Source organism: Gossypium hirsutum, chromosome D12 (genome assembly GCF_007990345.1).
Source record: "Gossypium hirsutum isolate 1008001.06 chromosome D12, Gossypium_hirsutum_v2.1, whole genome shotgun sequence".
Classification (NCBI taxonomy): Eukaryota; Viridiplantae; Streptophyta; class Magnoliopsida; order Malvales; family Malvaceae; genus Gossypium; species Gossypium hirsutum.
The window spans coordinates 57,407,099-57,432,400 of NC_053448.1; the positions used below are offsets into that span (position 1 = coordinate 57,407,099).

The following is a 25,302-nucleotide window of genomic DNA, read 5'->3' on the forward strand; positions in this document are numbered from 1 at the left end:
TTGTTGTGGAATGTTTCATACACTTTTTAATCCAATTAACCCTATTGTAGGCTTCACAAATGAGTATTATTAAATATTTCGTTAAAATATGTCATAAGTTTATGTATTTTTCGTAATTTTAAAATTTAGTCTTTGTATTATTTTTTTTAGGATTTAGTTCATCTACTTTTTAAATTTCAAAATTTAAGTCCAATTATTAACGCTATTAAAATTATTTTGTTAAATACAAATTCACTACAACGTCGTTATTTTAGTTACATGATTATTAAATGAGTATTTTTTATATTTTAAAATGTCACACCAATAAATTTAATAAAAAATTAGCAGTGTTAAGAATTAGACTTAAATTTTTGAAATTTAAAAAGCAGAGGGATTAAATCCCTTAAAATAAAAGTATATGAATTAAATTCCAAAACTATGAAAAGTGCATAAAACATATTTTAACCTAAATATTTTTATGATTTGCAAATAAAGTTTCATCATCTTAAGCATGTAGGCAGTTAGGTTTGAGATTTTAAATGCTCATGTTCCGTAACATGAAAATTATATAAGGCGAGACTCGAACTTAAAATCTCAAAATTTCTAGAATTTTAATCTTACTATTAAATCAAGGCATTTCATTTTTAATGATTGGACAAATTACTTCATCATGAAATCTTTATCAATATTAGTATTTCTGTAAATTTTTACGAGTGTACGATATGTTGATATAAATTTTTATTGTAATCAATTTGTTGAAACTTAGGAGGTTAATAAATTTCTAGTACATGACTTTTGCGTGCTTCTATACATACATTATTTGTTTGATCTTTCATGACTTTCTTGATAAACTCCTTGAGTTGATTTAAAGAAACATTTTAAAGTTGGTCAACAACTTTGGTTTGACCATTTCTTTGAATTTTGTTGGTAGGGGTTTGGTTGCACCAACTTATATATTTAATTGAATCTCATGAAAACGTTTTGATCACCTATTCAATTGAGTTTTGTTGCAACAAGAAGAGTCATTTGTCTCTCTAGAAGAGTAGTCATATATTTATATTATTGTCGAGACTCTTCGCAAGTGACATCACAAATTTGGTGAATTTGATGTCTGCAGAAAAGAAATGAATTGCAAAGATTATTTCACTATGCATGCTAAAAATTTGCAAATAAATTTTGAATTAAATATTTGACTTCAAAATTTTGAAGACAAGCATTAGATTATTTGAAGACAAATTTTGTTTACTAAAATTTTAAAGAAATTATGATCTCTAGATATTTATTAAAAACAAAAAGAATTATTTGATTCGTTTCTTTAGTGGAATCCGAAGATTGTTTAATCTTAATATTAGGTGGATGTGGTTTGTTCTAAATGTCGTGATGATTTGTTCTTATGGGATTTGGAGAGATGCTTGCTTGAGAACTTAATTCAAATTGAATTCAAGATTCTTCAAGACTTTATTTTGAAAATGATTTTAGAAAGAGTTTAGATTTAAGACTTGATCTTGGATGGTTAAGTTTACTTCAAAAGTTGTCAAGACTTAACTTTAAGAGCAAGTTTTATCTCTTTTGTGTTGATGCAATTGAATTGTGGGTCAGCAAAAAATTATTTGCGTAATTTTTTTGAGATCTTTTAAAGAGCTCTTAGTATTTAATACATTATCTTCAAGGCTCAGTTTTTAAAAATTCGAACTTAGTTTTGAAGTTGTGAATAAATAAGATGATTTAGAATAAACTCTTTTATAGTGGCAACTATTTAGATAAAAAAATTTATTATCAAATATAAACTAATCATTTGAGTGTTTTATAAAGATTAAACTCTTTTATTTATTATTTATTTATGTCAATTTAAATTAAATAGAGATAAAATAATAATTTATTACAATTACACAAATAGTTTGGGTGTAATGACAATTTTAACTATTAATATTTACTCTTCTTTATCACTTTCATCATAATTTTTTTTAAAAGCATTTTTTTAAATTTAGTGAAATTATTAATATTAATTGAAAGAAAAAGTGAAGATCCTTAAAATTTTAATGCCACTAATTTAAATGCATTAGTGGCAATCCATGTATATTAGCAGAGCATATACAGCTTATTAAAAAATTCGAAAAAGTTGATAAATATTAAAAAAAATTTGCCTACTTAATATTTTAACACTTTATCAAATTTTTTATTGAAAAAGATTAATTTAATTAATTTTTGAAAGTTGATGATGAAAGTGAAAAATAGTGAAAATGACATTAAGAACATTGTAACATTAATTTATTTTAATTTAATTAGTGATAATATAAAATTTTATTATTCATTCATTAATTAGTTAAGTTAATGTAATAATAATACAATATGCAATATCATTATTTCAACACACGATAATTTTAACTAATTTCGTGGAAAATTGTTTTTGATCAGCACGGCGGCACTTGCACCGCACGTGTAGGCCATATGGCGGTCCTATTTCCCCTTTTCTGAAACCCTTTACCCAATCTCATAGCCCTAGAGATTCACGATTATCGCTAATCCTTTAAACCTCTCCAATCTCTAATCGGGTTTCTACAAGCTTCTAATTTTCTTTTTCTTCACTATTTCGGCGCATCAGAATCTCAAGCTTCGAAGTTCCGGAGTTTATGTTTGAAGATCCATCCATCATTGGATTATTTCCTGAAGATTTATTTTTGGTCGCGTTTTTTCAAGATCTGAATCGGGCGGATTGATTGATTCAGAGCGATTCTTTAGTACAATAATCGGTGATCGAAGAGTTCGTGTGAATTTGATGATCTAAGAGCAAAGGGGCTTTTTCATTATTCCCTACGATTTGCCCTAAACTTCTGGTTTTGCTGAAAGATTCGATTTATTGGAACACTTCGTGGAGTTACCGTCAGAGTTGATATCTTGAAGACAAAGCGCGGGATTTTGCATCTAAGAAGGAGCGAGGAGTTTGGTTCGGTTTCTCTTAGAATAAGGAAAAAAAAAGCTTTGTACTGTTTATATTTGTTCTTTTTTCAAGTGAATATCAGGCCTAATATTGTTTTGAAGGCCAATAAATAAGTTCATATTTCCTTTTCTGTGTTTTTTAATCATTACTACAATTTTTTAAAGAGGAAAGAAACGTAAAAAATGGCTGTTTATTACAAATTTAAAAGTGCAAGAGATTTTGATTCAATTTCCATGGATGGTCCGTTTATAAGTGTTGGTACTTTGAAAGAAAAAATATTTGAATCAAAGCACTTGGGCAGGGGTACGGACTTCGACCTCGTTGTCACTAATGCACAAACTAATGAAGGTTGGTCTTTGTCAATGCTTTGGATTTCTTGTTTTTCATTAAATCTAGCATAAAAATATCAGTTAGGAGTATGGCCAAATCTTCCATTCTATTGGAATTCTCCTCGGGGTCTATCTTGGCTCACTCTTTGTTTCTTGACTGGATATTAAGATTGTACTTTAGTAATTGTATTCGTTCATGAAATAGTTTGTTTGTAGTATTTTATAGACTCGTTTTCTCTTTTCAATTTCAGAATATCTTGATGAAGCAATGTTAATCCCAAAAAACACTTCTGTATTAATTCGCCGGGTTCCTGGAAGGCCTCGCATGCCCATTGTTGCTGCTCAAGAGTACTATCTCAATCCTTTAGATGCATAACCACTCAAATATTTTAATTTTAGTGACCTTGTTAAGAAAGCAAGTATGAAAGGTTCAGTTACCTGCATGAAGTTGATGCTTTGTGTGTTCAGATTAGTTCCGACTTTTAGTGGCTACTATTGTGAGAGAACACCTGATTCTAGGTTTGCGCTTTTTTATTCTTCACAGGCCTAAGGTGGGAAATCAGATTGAGAATGCTCAACTAGAAAAGAGTAACTTACTGGATGCTGATTCATCTGTACCCAAATATGTAAGCTTCACTTTGACATATTTTCCTTGATGAAAATTGGCTTGTCTTTGTGCTAACGTTTTTTTGCCTGTGACAAATGTTGAGTTTATCAGAAAAGAGAAAAATATAGAACCCTAATGAGAGGCTTGTATTTTTATTTGTAGCCTGAAGACTCTGAATGGGATGAATTTGGGAACGATTTGTATTCAATCCCTGAAACGCTGCCGGTGCAGTCAAGTAATCCACTTCTTGATGCTCCCCCTACCAATAAAGCTGAAGAGGACAGCAAGATTAAGGCTCTAATAGATACACCTGCCTTGGATTGGCAGCGGTGAGATGAGTGCAGTTTTCTTTCTTTCATTCTTTTTATTTTATTTTATTTCTTGTATTGGTGCAATTTTCAATCTTAATTATCTCGATTTGCAGCCAAGGTGCAGATGGCTTTGGACCTGGTAGAGGCTTTGGTAGGGGTATGGGTGGAAGGATGGGCGGGCGTGGTTTTGGTGATTCTCTTATGCCCTTTTTAGCTTCATTGCATTCTTTATCATGGTGGTGGTGGTGGGGGGGGGTGTCTTGGTGGGTAGGGTCATGAGTTCCTGTATAGGATGTTCATTTAATGTTAAATGTGTTGGTTATTTAAGCTTAATCTTTTTCTGCTGCTTATTATTGTGGTATAAATGTGCCTTGTGCCTTTGCTTGTTAGTGATCTATGTAGGTTAACTGAAGTTGGAACTTCCACTTTTTTGGTGCAATAACATGTAACAATTTTTTGTATAAACTTGTTTCTGCTTGGAAGAGAGCCGTTCATTCTCATTTAGATCAGTAGTTTTTGAAATTTTGTGGGACATTTTATTGCTGTAACCATTCTTCTGAATAGTGTTCTGAGCTGAGATTTATTTGTTTCTCATTGAGGTCGATTAGGATTGGAGCGCAAAACACCTCCTCAGGGCTATGTTTGTCACCGTTGCAAGGTGCCTGGTATGTTGAATTTACTTTCTTTTTTTCTTTTTTTATTTATTTGCTTTTTGATCACTTTTTAGTGAACCTGTGGCTACTATGGAATTTGTGATGCAGGGCATTTTATTCAGCATTGCCCTACAAATGGTGATCCAAACTATGATATTAAAAGGGTGAAACCTCCAACTGGCATTCCGAAGTCAATGCTAATGGCAACACCAGATGGCTCATACGCATTGCCAAGTGGAGCAGTTGCAGTTTTGAAGCCCAACGAGTAACTGTTTTGTCTTCTGCTTGTAGGCAATTTTTTTTGTCATGCTTGAAAACTAATTTTTGATTTCCAACAGGGCTGCTTTTGAGAAAGAAATTGAGGGCTTACCTTCCACTCGTTCTGTTGGTGACCTTCCACCTGAACTCCATTGCCCATTGTGCAAAGAAGTAATGAAAGATGCTGTTCTAACTAGCAAATGTTGTTTTAAGAGTTTTTGTGATAAATGTGAGTTTTGTTGCTTCATTTTCCATGCATCTTTGGTTCTTTTCCCTGTCAAATGGTTTTGTATAGGCGTGTTGAAGCTCACTTTAACAAAATGTAACTCAGGTATAAGGGACCATATTATCTCAAAGTCAATGTGCGTATGTGGGGCGACCAACATACTCGCTGATGATCTTCTGCCAAATAAGACCTTAAGAGATACAATCAATTGTATACTGGAGTCTGGTAACAGCAGTGCTGACAATGCTGGAAGCACTTTTCAAGTTCAAGGTTCATCATTTTGATCTACTCAAATGAATTCACTTTAAAATGACTCTATGGCGTATGTTCTTTTTAATGATTTGTCCTGTCTCTCAAATTTAGATATGGAATCTGCGCGTTGTCCACAACCAAAAATTCCATCTCCTACTACATCTGCTGCATCTAAGGAAGAGCAGAAGCCAGTATCTGTAAAGGAAGAAAGTTCTGATCTGAAGGAGATTAAAGTAGCTATTCCCCCACAGCAGGTCTTGGAGAAAGTAAAGACTGCTAAACTAGCTGATGCATCCGAGGCCGCATTGGAGTCAATGAGTGTGAAGGAGCCTGCATCACATGGGAGTGCCCCACTTGTGGAGGAAGAAGTGCAACAGAAGTTGGCTTCTGGAGAGGCAGGTAATTATGATTTGTTTCGTAATTTATTTGTTATGTTGGTTTGGCCAAGTTAAAAGACAACACTTAATAACATTGGTACTGATCTCCTCCTGGAAGTGGTGAGATTTGGGGTCAAACCTGGGTGGAAATGCTTGGTGTGGGTTATCTCATTCCATTTTGGCCTCAGTACCATTCCTTTTCTTCAAAGCTTGTGGCTGGGATATATTTCTTGTGTCATTTTCTAAAGAAGTTTCCAAATGCATCTATTAAGAACATAGATTCTTAAAAGGCACTAAATTTTTGTCATCTTTCCTGTTTCATCTAGCACTCTTGAGTTGATTTTATGTTATTTGTGTGTATTATGGAGAGAGTAAATGTATTATTTTTTAGTGGAAATGAGGAAAATAAATGGATTGGTGGTTTAATTTTGATCCTTTGCTTCTCCAGGAAAGAAAAAGAAAAAGAAGGTTCGTTTGCCAGGAAATGGTAGGTCTGCTGCCTTTATTTTGTATTTCGTGATGGTCCAAACTACATGTTAGTTTCCTAAAATCATTAGGATTATTTCTAACCTGAATGTTATTCGTTTTCATTACAGATTTGCAATGGAAAGCCCCTCAGGATCTTGCAGCTGAGAACTATATGATGTCTATGGGTCCCTCTGCCTATAACCCTTACTGGACTGGTATGCAGCCTGGGATGGATGGATTTATGGGTCCCTATGGTGGAGCAATGCCCTATATGGGGGGCTATGGACTAAGTCCATTTGATATGCCATTTGGAGGTGTTATGCCTCCAGATGCTTTTGGTGCTCAAAATTGTATGTTTCCTCCTGTCCCACCTCTGAGGTATGTGTGATATTTGTTAAATAGCCTATGCCATTTTATAGCAGTTGTGTTTGGTGTTGCTTGAGTTTGAACATGGCCTTTTTTTCAGTTCTGAAAGAGCTATTTCCTCGTATATCTTATGATTTTTTATGCAACTTGATGCCATCTAGACATCGATGATTGAATTATTGAATTTAATGGTTTGTAGGGATCTTGCGGAGTTCGGAATGGGTATGAATGTTGCCCCACCTATCATGAGCAGAGAGGAATTTGAGGCTCGGCAAGCTGCTTTGAGGAGGAAGCGTGAAAATGAGAGACGAAGTGAAAGGTACTGAACATACTTTTCTCATTCTGAACTTTCTAGGTGCACTAATTGTTCTTCAATTGGACTTCTTTCCATTGTCCTTGGAATAACTCCTAGTCATTCATGTGAGTCCTGATATCCCCTGAAAAGGGCTTCCTATAGGTGTTAAATAATATCTTTCTGTTCACAGAGATGGATTTCACATGATGAAATGGTTTACTTACTATTTCCAAAATAATTGCAGGGAGTTCTCTACTAGAGACCGGGAATTTGTTAGGGAAGTAGGCAACAGTGCTGATGTTTCGTCATTGAAGTCAAAATCTGTATGTGTTCTTTATTTTCCTAGCTTTGTTTTATTCTTGTTGTTTGTGATGCCAGGAGTTATGCTACATGATTTTTAGCAACCGATTGGCTAGGGTGCGCCTAGTTGTAGATACCAATTTTGTTTGTCATTAAGTAAATGTGATTCAATGGTTGTTTCAATTGGCCCTTCTAATTTTTACGCTTTTAATTTTGGCTATGAACACATGGTTCCACTTAATTGATATTGAGAGGAAGAATATAAAACTTGGATCTTTCTGGCAGGCTGTTTTAACTCGGACCTACACTGCAAAGTTTTCAAATTTCTACATTTCTCGTTTTCTGAATTTTTATTCAAATAATTTCATGGCTGTTTACTCTTTACATTGGAAAATGATGAGCACATGGAGTTGGTCAGAGTCAGAGTTTAAGTGCTGTATTTCTGCCAAGTGACATCAGAAGAATAAGATGGTCTGCTGATGGTGACCATTTCTATTACGTTTGTTTGTTGCAGAAGCCTATTCCACAAATGTCAGGTGGTGACTGTCGCAGCAAACATCTACGGCATCGATCAGAGAGGACCTCCCCAGAACGTTCCTTACAGGACCATGAAGCACCTCCCCACCCTGCAAAGAGGAAAGCTGACCAGCATCATGACCTTGAACGTGATTATGACTATGATGATCGTGACCATGGTCGTGATCGTGAACGTGATCGCCATCATCATCATCATGATCGCTCTGAGTCTTCCAAGCATGCCCTTGAACCTGCTACTAAAGCCACTTCCTCGACTGCTACTGCAGGAACTGATAAGAAGCCAAAGGCAAGTGTGTTTTCTCGCATTAGCTTTCCTGAAGAAGAAATTAGCAAGAAGAAAAGGAAGATATCTTCTGATGCACCTGCATCTTCTGGCCATCACAAGCCATCCTCCAATGGATATGATTACAAGACATCTTCCTCTGCCAAGCCAGTTTCTGCTACAAGTAGTGGTGGCGGGAGAAAGAGCAGCAGTAGCAATGCTGTAGACTATGAGTCGAGTGATGATGATAGACATTTCAAAAGGAAACCATCGAGGTACGAGTCATCACCGCCGCCATCGGCCGAGTGGGAAGAAGAACGGAGGCACTCAAGAGGATCAAGGGAACGGGAGCGTAGCAGCTATAGTAAACATAGATAGTATGCACTACCTTTGCACCGTTATGATACTCTTTTTAAGTCCTAATGGAGGGATTTGTGGGGAAAATGATACATTTTTTTTGGCTTTGTACTTTGCTAGTGTCTTTAATAATGAAAAAAAATTTCCAATTTAGAATTATACTTTTTTTTCCTTATCGAATGCTTTATTATTATTATATATACATGTATTTGTAAATGGAAATTCTCAACCTGGACACTTTTGTTTATGAAAGGTATAAATATAAATTAATTCGTAGTACTTTGGTTCAAGCAATTTATATATATGTAGTTTTAAGTTTAGTGTAATCATATATATATAATTTTAATTTTAATTCATTTCTATATAAAAGTGTAATGTAAAATTGTACTATTTGTGAAAGTTGAATTAAATTAAAATATCCTTTATTTTTTTAATAGTTAAATAAAAAAATAGCATGTACCCGTCTAACCCTAAAATGATTGAATTAATCAATATTTCATCTCTATAAAGTTTTTTTTTCATGTTTTTAATTATTTAAAATTATTTATAGAAGAAACTAATTGAAGAAAACTCTTCTATTAAGTAAAAACATTAATTTAAATTAATTGACATTATTATTGTTACAATAACTGAAAAAATAGGGACGAAATATGCTTAACTATGTAATAATTAATACTGTGTATTTTAAAAATTTGGAGGGCGTAGTTTTTATAGAGATTGTAAAAAAAGAAGAAGAAAAAACACTCACCAAAATAAAGAACACAAGCAATTGATTGGGGCCAAATTGGCTGTTCTGAAGTAGTCCATAATTTATTTGGAAGGCTCCCATGTTTATCTTTCAGGCTTGAATCATAATAACTAAAATGAACGGCCCAGTTGAAGGTGTCCAATCAGGCTCGTTCTTTGTAATAGGTTATTTATTTGACTCTTTGCCCTAGCCTCCTTCAGCTCTGTTTCTGTAAAAGCGAAACCCTAGCCACTCTCTGCTCAACTCGCCAATGGGTACTCCTTCAAACTCAAATTCCATCTTTCTCTACTGATTTTAGCCACAGATCTTTCAATATTTTTCTCATGGGTTTCATTCTAAGTCCTTTCACATTTCTATTAAGCGATTGATTCTATTATCTTCTTTTCTTGTGGTTTTGAAATAAGTTGAATCTTTTCAATTTGTATTGGTTTTTATGGTTTTATGCTGGTATCTGATGTCGCACTGTTATGCTATGGAACAAAGTGTTCATGTTTATAGAAATTGCGAAGCAATTTATTTAATTATATATTTTTTAAAAGTCTGTCTCGCGTAACTGTTTCTGTGAATTATTGAAGGATCCTTATTTATGGGAATGGTTAAATGTAGGGGCTTATAAGTACGTGTCGGAGCTATGGAGGAAGAAGCAGTCGGATGTGATGAGGTTTTTACAGAGGGTGAGGTGCTGGGAATACCGCCAGCATCCGTCAATTGTTAGGGTCAACCATCCTACTCGCCCTGACAAGGCACGCCGCTTGGGTTATAAGGCCAAACAAGTAATGTCCATTTCAACATTTTGTGAATTCTTGTTTTAGTTAAGGTGTTAGCCTTTTTTTTTTAATTCTAAAGAACATAGTAAGAATGCTAGCTTTAACACTTGATTTTTGCTGAGGTCAAACTAAGTGTCTAGTGTCCACTGCTTTATCAAGGGATGCTTCTTTTTCAGATCACTTAGATTAAATTAAACAATTAATCGTTTGTAAATGTCATTTGATGTTCCTAGGTGTTTTTGTTCTTTGAAATGATATATAATGTGAATTTTTGGTACATAATAGTAGCTATATCTATCCATGATTTTTTCTTTTTTTTTTTCAAATTAAATCTATGTGATTGTATGCATGTAGCTACCTTTTTTCCCCAATTGATTGCATCTGACAAATTTGTGTACTCCTATCCAGGGTTATGTGGTTTACCGTGTCCGTGTTAGGAGGGGTGGTCGCAAGAGGCCTGTTCCTAAGGGTATCGTGTATGGTAAGCCCACAAACCAGGGTGTCACCCAATTGAAGTTCCAGCGCAGCAAGCGGTCTGTTGCTGAGGAGCGTGCTGGCCGAAAGTTGGGAGGTCTCAGAGTTGTTAACTCGTACTGGATCAATGAGGTACGTTGTAGGGCTTACTAAAAGTTTCAGTTTGCCACCTGAATTTGAAATGGCTTGGCTCTCATTTCTGCCTTATTTTATTGATTAGGACTCTACTTACAAGTACTTTGAGGTTATCCTGGTGGATGTTGCACACAATGCTATCCGCAATGACCCAAGAATTAACTGGATCTGCAATCCGGTTCACAAGCACAGGGAACTTCGAGGACTTACATCTGCTGGTAAGAAAAACAGGGGTCTCCATGGAAAGGGTCATTTGCACCACAAGAACCGTCCTTCTCGCAGGGCAACCTGGAAGAGAAACAACACTCTCTCCCTTCGCCGCTACCGCTGAGTTACTGTGTTCCTTAGACTTTTTATCCTAGTTGATTTTAGAAGTCATTGTTTTGAGTTTGAAATTTTTGGAAGTTTTAAAAAACTGACTCTTTGAATTTACATGCAATTTATTTTTGTTTTGGATGCTATGAATTTCTGAAGTTATTGCTACTTGCTTTTCAGAATAACTACTTGCACATCATTTGCCTATCTTGGGCTCTTATTTTCTGTTTAATGCCTTCTGATTTTATATTGAGTAGAATTTGTCATCGGCTGCTTTACATCTGAATTCATCGGTAACATTATATTTGGGTTCTGAGCTAATATCTCGGATTACCATTTTATTCCCTTTACTGTTTAGACTAAGAGGTCAGCTTTAGAGTTTAACATCAATATAGTTCTCCTTGAGAAGGTGCAAGGCCTGCCGGATAGCTTCTTCCTTTTGATTTGAATACTTTAAGCATATTAGTCGTTGAGCAGCACGGTAGGCCATCATTATTTGATTATGATTCAGGCAGTTCACTTCCATCTCGTTTACTTCCTGGACATTAGACATTATTAGAATGTTGAATTAGCATTGTCTGCTATAGAGATCAACAAAAGAAGAAAACATAAGCATCAAGGGATCAGGTACATAAGATATTACTAGGACGAAGTGGCATTGCCTGCCGTAGTATGAACTGTTAGTAGGCAATCGTAGGTGATAAAGTGGTTAACTTTGCCCTCAAAGCGTTGCTCAAAATAAATAAGATTTTCAGATCACCTTTGTTTCTAGTTGATGGAAATTACCTTCTCCGTAATCCTTGATGTTATGCTTCGAGCTGTTTCAATCACTGAACTTGGTAACCCTGCAACTTCTGCTAGTAGAAGACCATAGTGTGCTACGTGCTTAGGGCCATCATTGAGTCGGAACTGGGTAAAATCGGTGTTTCCAATCAGCAAAAGTTGCAAAACTCTTTGTTAGGGCAAAAAAGAAGATGGAAATCTCACCTTAAAGTCTAGGCGGCTGTTTCTAATGTCAACGTAGAAGTAAAGAATTTTCACATTTGGATATATGGTAGCTAGTTTCGACAAATTCTCCATATGAGTAGCAAATATGGTATACCTAAAGATAACAAAAAATGTACAAAAAAAGGTTTCGATTTGTGCAAGTTTGATCATTGCTACACAAAAACTAAGGAAATGGATTAAGAAAAAAAAAAAAAACGGATTAAGAAATACGGTATGCTAGAAGAAATGACAGTAGCCCCATGCCACCATCAGAAGAAGTAGCCTCCAAGTTCATCCATAACAATCAAGCTTCTGTATCACGTGAGCCAATGTAATCTTTGTTACATTTCATATACCAATTTGTTAACGACCTCAAAAGATTATTACCTTTGGGAGACATTCTGCATGATGAATGCAGTCTCTTTCATCTCTGTCATAAACTGTAACAACCAAACAACGAATGAGATGGTACTTTTTATCCTTGTGGTTCATTTCTAGAAGAATCTAAATTAGACTATCCGATACACCGTTCTATAGCATCTCGAGGAAGATGCCTAGACTTAATGCATTTTAAAACGATTTTATTTTGCCTCCACTCCTAACCAGTTGTTTTCGGCATTTGCATTGAAACACTAGTTTTCAAGCCTGGATGATAGTTTGAAAACCTAAAGACAATTCATCAAAATATAATTAGGATTTAGGAGATACGAGCATATTATATTTCAACCTAACAATTAATGTATTCTTATCAAGTAAATGTATTTTCTCTATATTTATAAAATTTTTGAGCCATTAATATTGTTTATGTTTTATAAATTCCGTGACACATTTATATATTCATATTGTGTTTATGTTAAATTTTTACATCGTTCTTTAATAAAATTTCCCATATAATGTCCAATTTTTTAAAAATCCCATTTGTCCAAATGTTAAACTTAAAAACTTTAATCCTGAAAGTAAATTATATGCCAGAAAATGCAAAGAATCGTATGGCGATCACATTTATAATTTTTTTTACTTACTATAAGGAGCTACGCCCTTGTACAGACAAAAAAAGAAGAAGATGAACACAAGTTTCGGCCTGTTTACATATGACATAGTAAGGACTAAAAATGAAATGAACCTAATAACCGTTGGTCTTCAAGTTAAGTGAGTTTTCAAGTTAAACTGAATACACGGTGCAGCTTCCATTAAACACTTATTATGAACATTATCTTTGCTTTTCATCAGGAATAAAAGCAAGATGGCACGAAAATATTGCTTAAATATTTGAGATAGCGAAGTTCAGATACTGTACCGTACTAGAGTTTGATTCAAGGTTATCCATTGTGCCCATCCTTGTAAATATACGATCAACTACTCTAATTGTTGCGAAGTGGGCTGGAACATAGCAGCCAATCTGAGCTAGAATAATTATGAGACACACTTGTTGAAGATAAGTGCTCTTCCCGCTCCTGGTTGAAGAAAATAGATAGTTTAAAACTTTGAACTAATGCAAAGAATTATCTATTTTACTATATTATGGTAGCATAACAATCAGAAGTTCAAAAACTTATTGATCATGTTTAGGTAAAGTAATGACATAATGTGCAAAGACCTGAGGCGGCCACCTAAGGCTAAAGCGAACTGCAATCAGAATCATGAGAGTCGGTCCAAACTCGACGATAAGAAAACAATTATAAGGCAAAAAATTCTGCAGTCCCAGTCATCAGTTGAAGTTAAAAAGCAAGTAAATGTTTTTTCTTTTATGTACATAATATCTATGTAGATAGAAAGGGCTACAATGAAAACAAAAAAGGGTAGCCACAATGACTTAAAACTCTTAACAAGGCAGTTTCCATGAAAGAGCTCCTTACATGTTTGGTCCCATTACAATCACCATATTTGATGCTTCAGAAATAAAGATGCTGTTGGGCTGCAACCAAAAACATTAAAAATCTTAATGGTACCAAAGAACTTTAAGAAGAATCCACGACATACCACGAAATCGCTGTGTATGCTTTCTAGGATGGGGTGTCTTCCAGCGTCAATTGCTAGAGGGCCATTATCTGCTAGCAACTAATCACAATTAAATTTACCCTAATCAAACCTGGAACATGAAAAGAATACATGTTACAAATTGGAAAATAAAAGTACCAGTAAATCCTGGCCGAGTATATCGGTCAACAGGCTTGGTTGATATTGTATGAGCAAACGAATTCACAATCATATCTAAGAGGCACAGGACTTCAGCAAGAAGTGTGAACATCGGGATGTCCTCCCTTATGGCATCAACTAGGGCTACAAATCGCATAAAGTTAACATAAGAATGAACGAAACAATTAAAACGTTTAAATAACATAGAGAAAGGCTCCATTTGTGAATCAAAATTTGAAAATATAGTATTCATCTTTAAATATTTTGATTACTCATCATCCAGTACTTTCAGAAGCTATATCGCTAAGTTAAATGAAATCTATATAATCAATGCAATTAATTGCAATGGCACTTACTTCTGACAAGATTTCTAGTGCCAAATGCATCAATTGGCAAAATGTTAAGAACGAATTCCAGAAAAGTAGAAGAACAGAGGAATTTGGTAGACGAGAGAGAAAAGAGAAGAAGAAAGAAAATGTTTCATTCAATGACAGATTCGATGGCCCTTCCATCCCCTCTCCTCTGCTGTTAAACACGAGGAAGAGAGGTCTGGCTGGGTTTGAATTTCGGTTAAAAACGTTTATGGCCAGCTGTAGTATGAAACACTCCGTTTTATTAAACGATGATATAGGAACTAAGCAGTCAGCACAAACCTTCCAAGCAAACTTCGGTTCTAACATAGCACTCTCCAGCTGCAGATTTATTTCTGACATTCAACTGCAATTACACAATTTAGATTGATTGATCAAAGCATTTATTAAGACCTAGAGAAGTTGATAAAAGTAGAACTGTTAAAAATATAGTAGCATGCCGATATTGACAAACAAAATTTGGCTACATAGAATACAAAATCAATTGTTATTCTGATAATATACTAATCAATCAACCCAAGAAATGTTTCCAATGAATATATGCAAACTAACACCACAATCTTTGGTTTTTTTCTGGATAAGTGAGCAGATTCTATATCATACCACGAACCAAGGTCAAACCACAACAATGGCATCCTTAAACAATACTTACAGATGCAAGTTCCAAAGTCGAGCAATGTACATTATTCCCTTGTTTCACAACCTGATTTTTCAATCACAAGCATACCAAAGTCTGAGATGATCCAAGGAAATCATCATTTACATCATAGATGAAGTAACAAAGAGAACTGCTAATTTCAACCTGAATGAACTTGCTAGGAAGCTTTCCTTGAATATCTTTACGGGGAATGCTAAAGTAAAAACCTCGTCTATTGTTAAACGGAAGTTTCAGATTTGGCAGCTTGTATTCTTCCCGATACTTGTTTGCTAGGTTATGTATAGCTGTCAATTCAAAATGAAATAGTAAAAATAGCCAATTTAAGAATGATGGAAATAAAGGACAGAAAGTTAGATATGGAGAAGAAGAGGGCAGAACCTTCACTAGTATCACAAAAAGATCTCCGAGCAATATCTAATAGTCCATCAATTCCAGCCTTGACAGCAAAACACTGCTGTGTGCGAGCAATAAAAGGAACACGTGCGTGAAGCACATCTTCATCAATCACCTCTCCAATTCTAACAGAAGAAAGTTTCTTCCGGAAATTAGTTGTTCTGTTTTATGCTTATATAGTTCTTTTTAACTCTTGAATATAAGATTTACCAGATATCAATGAGAAAAATGCACAGCAAAATATTAATCAACAAACTGAAGGGAAAATCTGTAATTTATGAATAGAATGTCAATAAATCATTAAAATTCCAATGTTAAGTTCTTAAGTTTTTGGAGGAATCCACAATCAACGTGTTTGCCACTTGCCACTAGTCCTGAGTTTCCTTTTCAATAACTTGAAATATTCTTTCCATTCTTCTTTTGGCTAATTAGAATCTTGTTAGCATCTTGGGCACAAATTGAAAAGCAGATGAATGAGCAATACTCTCAGGGAGAGCGTAGTAAAGGAAAAAAAATATTTCCAAGTTGTCAGTTTAGGACAATGTACCACATACCTCTTTCTAATGTCAGCATATTTCTCATTTTCACATACAGACTTGTAAACGTTTGCAAGAATAAAACATTGTGCATCCTTAAGCACCTAAAATTTTTAACATTGCCACCAGTATATCAAAATAAGTTCCAGAAGTTCAATAGGAGCCCACTGGTGAAAGGGAGAAAAGAAACTTTACCTTGGACAATAATGGCAAGGCATCTAATGCAGTTTTGAGAAGGATAATACTTGATATCAACATTTGGCTCTTCTTAGCATCGTCCACACCTAAGACTTCATTTGTTATTTTCTTTGGCTTGAAGCAGAAATGACAAAGTACCCTATCTGAAAGATGAGAATGAACAGGTCAGTTTGCAGTCATAAATCTACAAATTTCTAATAGACTGGTTAATCTATATTCTTGAATTTTTTTTTTCTTTTTAGGGCTATGCCTTCTCCTAAAGCTTCCACTTACCAGTCTCCTTTGGGAACTTACGCAAGACCTGAGAGAGTCCAAAAAATAGCTGTTCATTGCTCATTAACTCATCCTGGAAATTCAAGAGCAAAAGAGATTATCTTTTGTATTGTTCCAAAACAGATACCTGTAGGTTGTTGCAGTGTGCCTTAATGAACTTAGACTTTGGAGTCAGACTAAAGCTCATAAGGTGACTAAGAAGGAGTCTCTTATCCTACAAATTGAAATGAATATCCTAATTTCAAATATTTCAAAAGATCCTAACCAGAAAAGTATCTATGATTGGAAATTAACTCAATCAACCGAGGGAGGAAATCAACCTGTCAGACAAGGCCCTAAGAAAGTAAGCATTACAATGTCTTTGAGTTTGGAGCATCATAATGTCACTCTAAAACAATATGGATAGCAAGTAAAAATGAACAAGAACATACAGCTCTTTGTTTAAGCTCACTTCACACTAATCCCTAAAACATAATGGAACCATCACCAAGCAGATCTGAATGGTTAAAAAAGGATTTGTTCACCACAACCAAGTGGTTGAGGTGTAAGGTTCTGGTGACTTAACTTGAAAACATATAGCTAATATATACTTTTATACCATTAATTGCATTCACATCTTCAAGTGTGCAGAAAAATGAAATAATGTAACCAAACAATGGAATTATTTTTGGCATCACCTGATAAGTGCTACTACTTTAAAATGATTTCAGTTGAAAACATAATGCTGCAAAAAGAATTGCTAGTCTATATGGGATGCTCGTTTTAAAATCCACAAGATCTCCAGGAGAAGTTAGAGAAGTCTATGAAGTTAGCAGAGTCTCATTTAGTAGGTCAAAAGTCAAAATAGCTCCACAGCAGAAATCTGATGGAAAGTAAAAGCAAGACTAACCAAACAATCCAAACGAGTATTGATAGTTTCAATATCTTTTAGAGGCTGCAAAAGATTGGCGCGAAGAAGTCTAGTCCTGGAGAAGAAGTTTCACATTTGCATACAAAAATAAAAACATTAGGTGCTATCCAAAATGGTTTTCCGTGATCAATTAAAAATTTTAAATACTCCTCAAGGGAACCTTTTAAGCGGTGAAACAAGGTAGCTTAAAAGTAAATGGAAGAACTAAAACTAATGGGTGATGGGTTGAGAGAAAAGTTAAGAAGCAGTTCACGCGATGACATGTCATCATATCTGATTCTCAACATACCCTCCAATAGTTTTTGTTGTCTTGAGCATGTGGAACAAACTTCTTTTCTTGTTGCTTGTACCCCAAAGTGCAGAATGAAGTGGTTCAACAATTTCCAAGTTATGGACACTGCCATCCACAGTCAAACATAAACCTTTTAGAGGCAAAATATTGTTACCAGATCCAACTGATAGGTGCAAGAGAAGCAGAAAGTAGCAATACCTCGTAGTATCAATGTTCATGTGGTCAAATGATCCATTAAATGTGACCTGGGGCAGAGAATATTCAAGAGAAAAAGGGTAAAGGTTGTAACTCTTCACAAAGCAAAAGGATGATGAACTAATTATAACAACTCTTACTTTGCCTCAAGGTGTCACACATATATTTAAGAGATAGATTAACTTTAGTGATGGAACAATCACTCAGTTTTTACCCAACCATTGCACTGGTATGTTATGAAGCACATACCACTAATGAATGGCTTGTGATAATGACACCTTTCTCTGCTTCAATCCTGAGTAATGGCACAAGATTGAATTTATGTTTCAGTTATATAAAGTTGGTAAAAAAAGGTAAATAAAAATTTTATGAGAAGCACCATGAAATCAGAAACTTGAAGAAAGGAAGACTCCAAATGATCAAATTGAAAGGAGAGCCCAAAGATGAAAGCAAAGCATATAGCTCAATGATGAATGGGACACCTAAGGTAGTTTACAGGAACTAGCAGATGAAGAATGGATCATATTTGGTTTTTAGCTTTCAATCAAAGTTTTAAGTGCAGGAAAGTTTTCCCTTTAACTTAGTTTTCTTTAGTCCTTGATGATAAAGAATAATACCATTTTCAAGAAAATCTAAAAGCTTTGCCAGATTTGAATTTTTCCTGATGAAGAGCTTCCTTAAACAATATCAAGAGATCGAGAGCTGGATAGGCAATGACATACAAAAATAACCAATTTGTTCTGGCCCCAACAAGTTCTTGAAACTATTCATAGCAAGATGCCCATCTCATTCAGTTTCAACACAAGACCTTAATAGACTTGCGAATCCATGTATGTGTATCATATCTCATGTTTATTCCCACATTAGTAATGTAAATATAAACACATCACAAATTATAAAATGTATCAAAATTCTAAATGCAAATATGATATGTATTAAATACGTTGTGTTAATCACATTTAAACATGTCATGTCGCATTTATAGAACATGTGTTTTTGTTTTCATCATGTTTGAAATTGCTAGATCTAGACCTTAAATACCATAGGGTATAGTCTAATTAATGCTAGCCCTTCTTAAATTGTTAGGAAAAAGATAGAGAGGTTGCAGCTATTATGACTATGCCAGTGTTTCTTTAAGCTTGAAAAGTTACCAGTCTTGAATCTCAAGCTTTTTCCCCTCAGACTACTTATAATACTGACATAGACATCACCCATGAACAATAAATGACACCTAAAACATTCTACCATACCAACCTGAGTACGACTAAAGTTTCAAACAAGTAGTTTAAGCTCTGAAAGTACCACTTGATTGCAGCAGAAGCAGAAGCCAAGCAAAGATAATATTGTTTGTAGTATGTATCCAGACCAAGGGCTGAAGGCTCTCTGGCTGCTAGATTCTTAATCAGCATTGCACCCTGAATATTTAATCACAGTGAAATTCCCACAAAAGACATACAACTGTCAGCCCTGTAATATAAAATGTTACTGAAGAGTGAGATGTATGACCTTGGTGTCATCAAAGCAACCACGAGCCATTACAAACTGCAAAAACCATACATGGTTTTTAACTAAGTCATCAAATTAACAGATAAATTTCATACATAAATAAATTTGCTCACAACAACATCAGGACTTTCTAACTGTCAAGTTATGTCACCTTCTTGACTGAAGCATAAAACCGATCCACCAGTTCTGATACTCCCACCATACCTTCAGGAGCTAGTTTGTTAGGAGGAACAATGATCACCATGGGATCATAGAAATGCAGCAATGTTTTTGTATTTTGATATGAGATACTGGTTTCAATGTATTGAGAAAGATGCAGTGAAGCTGATCTTAAGTCGAAGGCAGCCATTCCAACCTGTACAAAGATTGCAGACAGTCAAGCAGTATAACTGCACTGCTAGATAATCATATAATCTTGCAGAGTATTATTTTATTAATCAGGCTATTCTTGAATTGGACTCAGTGCCGATTTCTGCTTGTGGAATTTCATTTGATTCTGCTTATTATAATGTTACGTTTCCATTCATTAAGACATTTAAAAACTAATTAATCTCTAATTAAGTAGTACTATGTCATAATAATTTTATAAAGCCCAGCCGTCATTGTGATATGAAACTTTTAGTTAGGCATGTATATTTGAAATAACAAAGGGAAAAAGGTAAATGGAACGCAGTTTGTATCATATTTCAAGCGAAGAAAATGCAGTTTGAGCGTTGACTTGCAGGTATTCATTGCCTAGAAACTGAAGGGAAACGGAAATAAAGAGAAGATTTAAGTTTATTTTATTTTAAAATTTTGAAATTCGAAGTGGAAACTACATTACACCATGCGAGTAAAATCAGGTGACTTCAATGAAAAAAATTTAAAAGCTGCCGGAGCGAGTATTCAAACAAAAAATAAAAGGAAAATTACTGCTAGTAGAATCTCAAATATTTTTTTTCAGTTTATCATGCATTTCTGAAGAACCAAACGGAGTTACCTCTTTAGCTCTGTTTTCAATGAGACCGATCACGAAGCTCGACCTCTCTCCTCCATCGTCTTCCATATCGATTAAGCACCAAAGTGTTAACGCCAAATTTTAAAATAGGCGTTAAAGCCCGCAAATATTTATACTGCATCACGGCCCTTACTTAATTGAACGTGGTGCGTAAAGCTTGTTATCATGCGCACCCCCAAGGCTAAAGGTAGCAAATAATAAATTAAAAAAAAAAAAAAGAAAAGAACAATACACTCTTTTTCTCCAGAAAAAGAAAAAAGGAAATTAAAAATTATTTAATTTTACAAATTTATGATTTATACATGCACAGTGTCATTTGGATTGTTTCATCATTATAGCATGTCATTTTGTTTGTAAATAAGATACAAAAAAGGAGAAAGTAAATAACAATAATTATGGTGAATTTGGCTTTTCTGATCATGGTGACAATGAAAGCTTAACAATTATGTTCATCCAAGACTTCTTCAATGTTAACAAACCGGCCCTTCTCGATGGAAAGTTGTGCCGCAACTCCCATGGCAACTGAGATCAACCCATCATTTAAATCAGCAGCCGGAGTCTTTGCACCTTTTACTCTAATTGCAGACAAGAAGTTAAGGTGCTCCAAATAGCTAGAACCGTGATGCAATCCTTCATACCTGGAAAAATAAGGCAGTTTTGGATCAAATCGAAAGGCTGACCATAAACAAGATGTTGGTGCTGGAACTGAGAAAAAGAGAGAGTGACCAACTTTATTAGTCGATTCTCAGTTTTTAGAGTCTGGACCCCGTCTCTACCCTCCATCCTAGAGCCGAAACGCACAATGCTTTCAGGAACAAAGGCTTCGCCCTATTGCAGTATCATAGTTTGAATCAGAGGAATAATTATGATAATGCATCTCTGGCGATCATTATGATAATGCATTTAGAAGCTACTAACGAAGTCAATAACTATTAGGAACAATGACAAACACCACAAGTTGAAGCATAAGAGGAAGAGAAAAGACCTTGCCAGTGTGACCGACAACAGAAATTTCTTGCTCATTTTTACTCCCTTCCGCAAACATGCAGAGGTCAAGCATCCCTCGAGCACCATTGTCAAATTCGACAATAACATATGCATTGTCAATAATGTCCGGTACCTGGACATAAATAAAAGAAAAAATTGACATTCAGGAAACGTGAGCACGATACTCAAATCTATATCAAGCAAAAGAATTTAGTCATACTATGACCTTTCCGTCATATATTTCATCTTTGTGATTAACATCCATGGCACCAGAAGCCATCATACAAACAGGGTTTGCACCTGCAAACAGCCTCATCAAATCAAAGAAGTGGCAGCACTTCTCTACCAGGGTCCCTCCCGTGTTAGAATTGAACCGGTTCCAGTTGTTAACCTATTGCAAGCTCAAAGTCAATGAACTATATGGCGAAAATGATTGCAAAAGTTGAGTAGCTAACTTTACCTTAACCAGGAAAGGGAACCGATGTTCCCGAATTGCCACCATCTTGATCTGTCCAAGAGTTCCACCCTTCACTATCTCTATCAATTTCGCGACTGGTGGCATGTATCTATATTCTAATCCAACTTGTACCAGCATATCAGGCCTCTTTCTAGCAGCATTTACAACCTAATTTAATGATAAACTATATTTACCACATCAGTTAACCGAGGAAGAACATTTCATGAGAAAATCAAAATGCATCGAAACCGCTACAAACAATCAAATTCAGAAGAAATATATCAAAGCAAATTGAAGCATACTTCTTCCGCTACTGGTTGCTATAGAAACAACCCCAACATCAATTTGGAAAACCTTAATACGCTACGAACAGATAGAAGCTGTACATGAAACTTAAAGCTCAATAGAAGCTGTAAGTGAGTAACCTTTCTGCAGTCGGCGACCGTAGTACACAATGGTTTCTCAACTAGCACATGATGAGGTTTAGGATGGTTCAAAATATCCATCAGAATCTGATAATGAGTCATATTAGGGCTTGACACAACAACTACATCACATAAGCCACTGTCCAGTAGTTCCTGGTGCCCCGAGAAGACCTTCATGTATAAAAACAACTCAAAGTCACAACAATCTTTTATATCAAAGCCAGCAGAAAGGAAATTTAGAAATGATTAGCAGTTCAACAGAAACTCATATACCTTAAGTGGCCAATCAAAGGATTTAGCCAGTTCCAAGGCAAGTTGCTGAGAGGGGACGTGAGGATCAGCTATGCAAACAACCACCACTCCTTGGGTTCTAAGATGGTGAAGATTAATAAGATGTTCTCTTCCCATCATCCCTACCCCTATGATTCCATACTTCACAGTTTCATTGACTGCCATGCTTGGACGACCTGACCTCAAGTTTGGACTCTTCTTCGCTGGTGGAGTGGCAAAGGCTTGAATTCAAGTCTTATATCAGTTCTGTCCGATTCTATCCCTGGGACCATCCCCTACTCATTATAAAAAGAATTCCTTATATATTTTTGCTTCCTTTGATTTCCATATCCATATCCTTTATTTCTAATCCTCCCCCTCAAAATTAACATTTAATTATACCCTCAAAATTAATTATTTTCGAAGCCTCTAACCTCCGTTGAATGATAACGTTCCAGATTATCAGCAAAAATATTAATGTGACAATTTAAAGTCGAAAATTGCTGATGGTTGACGGGATCACTCAATGAGAAATTCACAAGGTTTTAAGAACTAGACGATGCTTTATTTTTGGCATAATGTAAAATTTACCTTTTTAACATTTAGTTTTTTTTTTTAAATTTATACTTATTATCTTTAAGTTAAATTTATTTTTAAAATTTTTAAAAATAGTCAAATTTAACCACTTTTTAAAAAGAGTAGAATTATTATTTTAAAAAAAAATACTAATTTTTTAAAATTTCATGAACTTTTTATTTTTTAATTTAATTTTATTTTTTTAATATTTTTATATTTTTAAATTATTTTAATCTATTATATAAAAAAATAATGTCATGTCAATATATGTAATATGAATTATACATAAATTATTATACGAGTTACTACGTCAATATTATTGAAAAACAACCTATTTTTGACAAGAATTTATATGGGAGGTTATTGTGTTAATGAATGGTTGAGCTTTTAATATCTAGAGGGAAAAAATCTTTTTGGGGACAATGGTTTTAGTGTTAATGTTTCAGCTTTGTTTGATGGTACATTTGGAAGTTCAGCATTAGACGTAAATTTGAAGGCCTAACGTCACCGACACTATTATTGGCCATGGTCTGATATGGAGCATAGAGAGAGGGTTTCCTGTACGCGCAACTGAAAGTACAATGCAGCAACAGCCAACACAGGAGAGCATACAGCAGGTCATAATCGTGATTGTCAAAGATTGCGGTTGATGGGGCTCATGCTTCAGCGTACTGTTGTAAAAGTACAATGCATGGTGTTTTAGCAAAGACTCAAACTAGCTTAGTGTAAGGGTTATAGGAATGTGATCGTAAATTCGGCCTCGTTGGCTATCAATAAGATTATCCTTCCTTCCTCTAAGGTGATTATGGAGTGCAAACTGTTTGTTACTTAGGCCTAATTTAGTAATGCTTCTCAAAAGTATTTTTGAAAACACAAAAAACTTTTGAAGAGAAGCTAAAATTTTCAGCTTCTAAAAAACATACTTTATGACCAATTTTTTACTTGAAAAAAGTGTTTAGAAATGCTTTCGTCCCAAAAATGTTTTTCGTCTCAAAAATACTTCTTAGAAACAAATACTACTTCTTAGAAACAAATACAAAACTGGCCTTAAGAAATGGAATTATCAGAATACTCAGAGCGCATAGAGAGGCAAATAGGTGTGTGATTTACTTGCTTCTTTAACTAAGTTAGCTTAAGCCTCTTGTTTTAGACCATCCTCCTCACCGGGTGATGCAGGGCATGCTTGAAGATTACTTCAATGCCATCTTAAATGCTTATTTAAGCAATGTGGTGCAACCATGGCATGCAGCTCTAATTTCAATGCTATAATCCTATCATTCCATTTTTCAGACCCGTAAATCTACAAGATAAGGGTCAAATGAACCACAGCAAAGGCTATCATGTCCTACCAATTGTCCAATACATAAGCTAGTGGATTGCTTTTGCTACAATTGCTATAATCTATCGTTCCATTGTTCAGATATGTAAATCTACAACACTCATTTATATGCACCACCACAACAGTGCAACCATGTTCTACCGATAGTGAATTAAGGGAACATGTTCTTTTGCTACTATTTCAAGAATCTATTGTCCCATTGTTTTGGAACTATAAATCAACAAAATTCAGTTCAAATGAACCACGGCAAAGGTGCTAGCATGTCCTACTGATAGACAAGCATAAACTAGTGGAGTAAAGTATCATTTTCTTTACCACTATTATCTACATGAAATGTATCCTCCCAAATCATGGTCAATTTAATCATTCAAACAATCTCGTACGATAGCATCTTATCAGAAACAAGTTTTAACATCAAGAAAATGAATTGGAACAAACAATCTTTTAGATAGCTTAAACACCAGGTCTTAGCTAATGGGTGGTGCCAAAGAACATTATTGTTTGGTTAACTAATCCAACCGGCAAACCATGCTAATGGTGGTATATGAAACCTAAGCATATCCACACACCACTACAATCAAAGCACAAATATGTTGCAAGCCATTTTCCAGTCCATGAAACACACAACAGAAACTATCAAAATGCCATTTCCATCACACACCACATGGAAGGAAGAAACTATAGACGTCCAGATAGGAAAGGCTGCTACATGATAGGTGTTAGAATCAAAGGTATATTTATGGAAGAGAAAGAAAATAAACCCAGATTAGTAGTAAAACAACCAATATCATAGAATTGATATATTATGGTGCTAAATAGTTAAACTAATCAAAGCCCATAAA

The 25,302-nt window shown here is 34.9% G+C and overlaps 4 protein-coding genes across 5 annotated transcripts; 2 read left to right on the forward strand and 2 right to left on the reverse strand.

The window, feature by feature from the left end:
- Positions 1–2,346: 2,346 nt before the first annotated feature.
- Positions 2,347–8,674, forward strand: LOC107886064 (E3 ubiquitin ligase PQT3-like). 2 transcript variants are annotated; one of them, XM_016809871.2, is made up of 15 exons: positions 2,347–3,265; positions 3,498–3,594; positions 3,791–3,872; positions 4,016–4,182; positions 4,278–4,354; positions 4,764–4,829; positions 4,926–5,082; positions 5,156–5,304; positions 5,407–5,571; positions 5,665–5,952; positions 6,379–6,417; positions 6,527–6,776; positions 6,964–7,083; positions 7,304–7,382; positions 7,874–8,674. In XM_016809871.2, exons 1-15 carry the CDS (start codon positions 3,100–3,102, stop codon positions 8,534–8,536), a joined length of 2,565 nt encoding a protein of 854 aa, XP_016665360.2. In that variant the 5' UTR covers positions 2,347–3,099; the 3' UTR covers positions 8,537–8,674. The 2 variants fall into 2 exon arrangements, with proteins under 2 accessions (XP_016665360.2, XP_016665361.2); XM_016809872.2 differs by having other exon boundaries at positions 4,773–4,829.
- A 535-nt stretch (positions 8,675–9,209) lies between these two features.
- LOC107944390 (60S ribosomal protein L15-1) lies at positions 9,210–11,161 on the forward strand. The gene is made up of 4 exons (XM_016878223.2): positions 9,210–9,517; positions 9,870–10,036; positions 10,439–10,636; positions 10,725–11,161. Exons 1-4 carry the CDS (start codon positions 9,514–9,516, stop codon positions 10,968–10,970), a joined length of 615 nt encoding a protein of 204 aa, XP_016733712.1. The 5' UTR covers positions 9,210–9,513; the 3' UTR covers positions 10,971–11,161.
- Positions 11,162–11,171: 10 nt separating this feature from the next.
- Positions 11,172–20,610, reverse strand: LOC107944387 (DNA mismatch repair protein MSH4). The gene is given in 25 exon segments (XM_041107364.1): positions 11,172–11,492; positions 11,741–11,863; positions 11,942–12,086; positions 12,190–12,225; positions 12,227–12,253; positions 12,329–12,381; positions 13,239–13,395; positions 13,798–13,856; positions 13,922–13,989; positions 14,078–14,221; positions 14,731–14,794; positions 15,101–15,151; positions 15,251–15,390; positions 15,485–15,624; positions 16,054–16,139; positions 16,231–16,376; positions 16,507–16,579; positions 17,396–17,471; positions 17,706–17,813; positions 17,907–17,953; positions 18,153–18,198; positions 19,206–19,318; positions 19,410–19,445; positions 19,561–19,764; positions 20,389–20,610. Coding segments are annotated over 25 exon segments (2,373 nt in total). The 5' UTR covers positions 20,455–20,610; the 3' UTR covers positions 11,172–11,327.
- Positions 20,611–20,670: 60 nt separating this feature from the next.
- LOC107944388 (inositol 2-dehydrogenase) lies at positions 20,671–23,134 on the reverse strand. The gene is made up of 7 exons (XM_016878222.2): positions 22,549–23,134; positions 22,276–22,446; positions 21,854–22,018; positions 21,620–21,784; positions 21,392–21,526; positions 21,137–21,234; positions 20,671–21,044 (listed from the first exon to the last, which is right to left on the reverse strand). Exons 1-7 carry the CDS (start codon positions 22,729–22,731, stop codon positions 20,843–20,845), a joined length of 1,119 nt encoding a protein of 372 aa, XP_016733711.1. The 5' UTR covers positions 22,732–23,134; the 3' UTR covers positions 20,671–20,842.
- Positions 23,135–25,302: the final 2,168 nt, after the last annotated feature.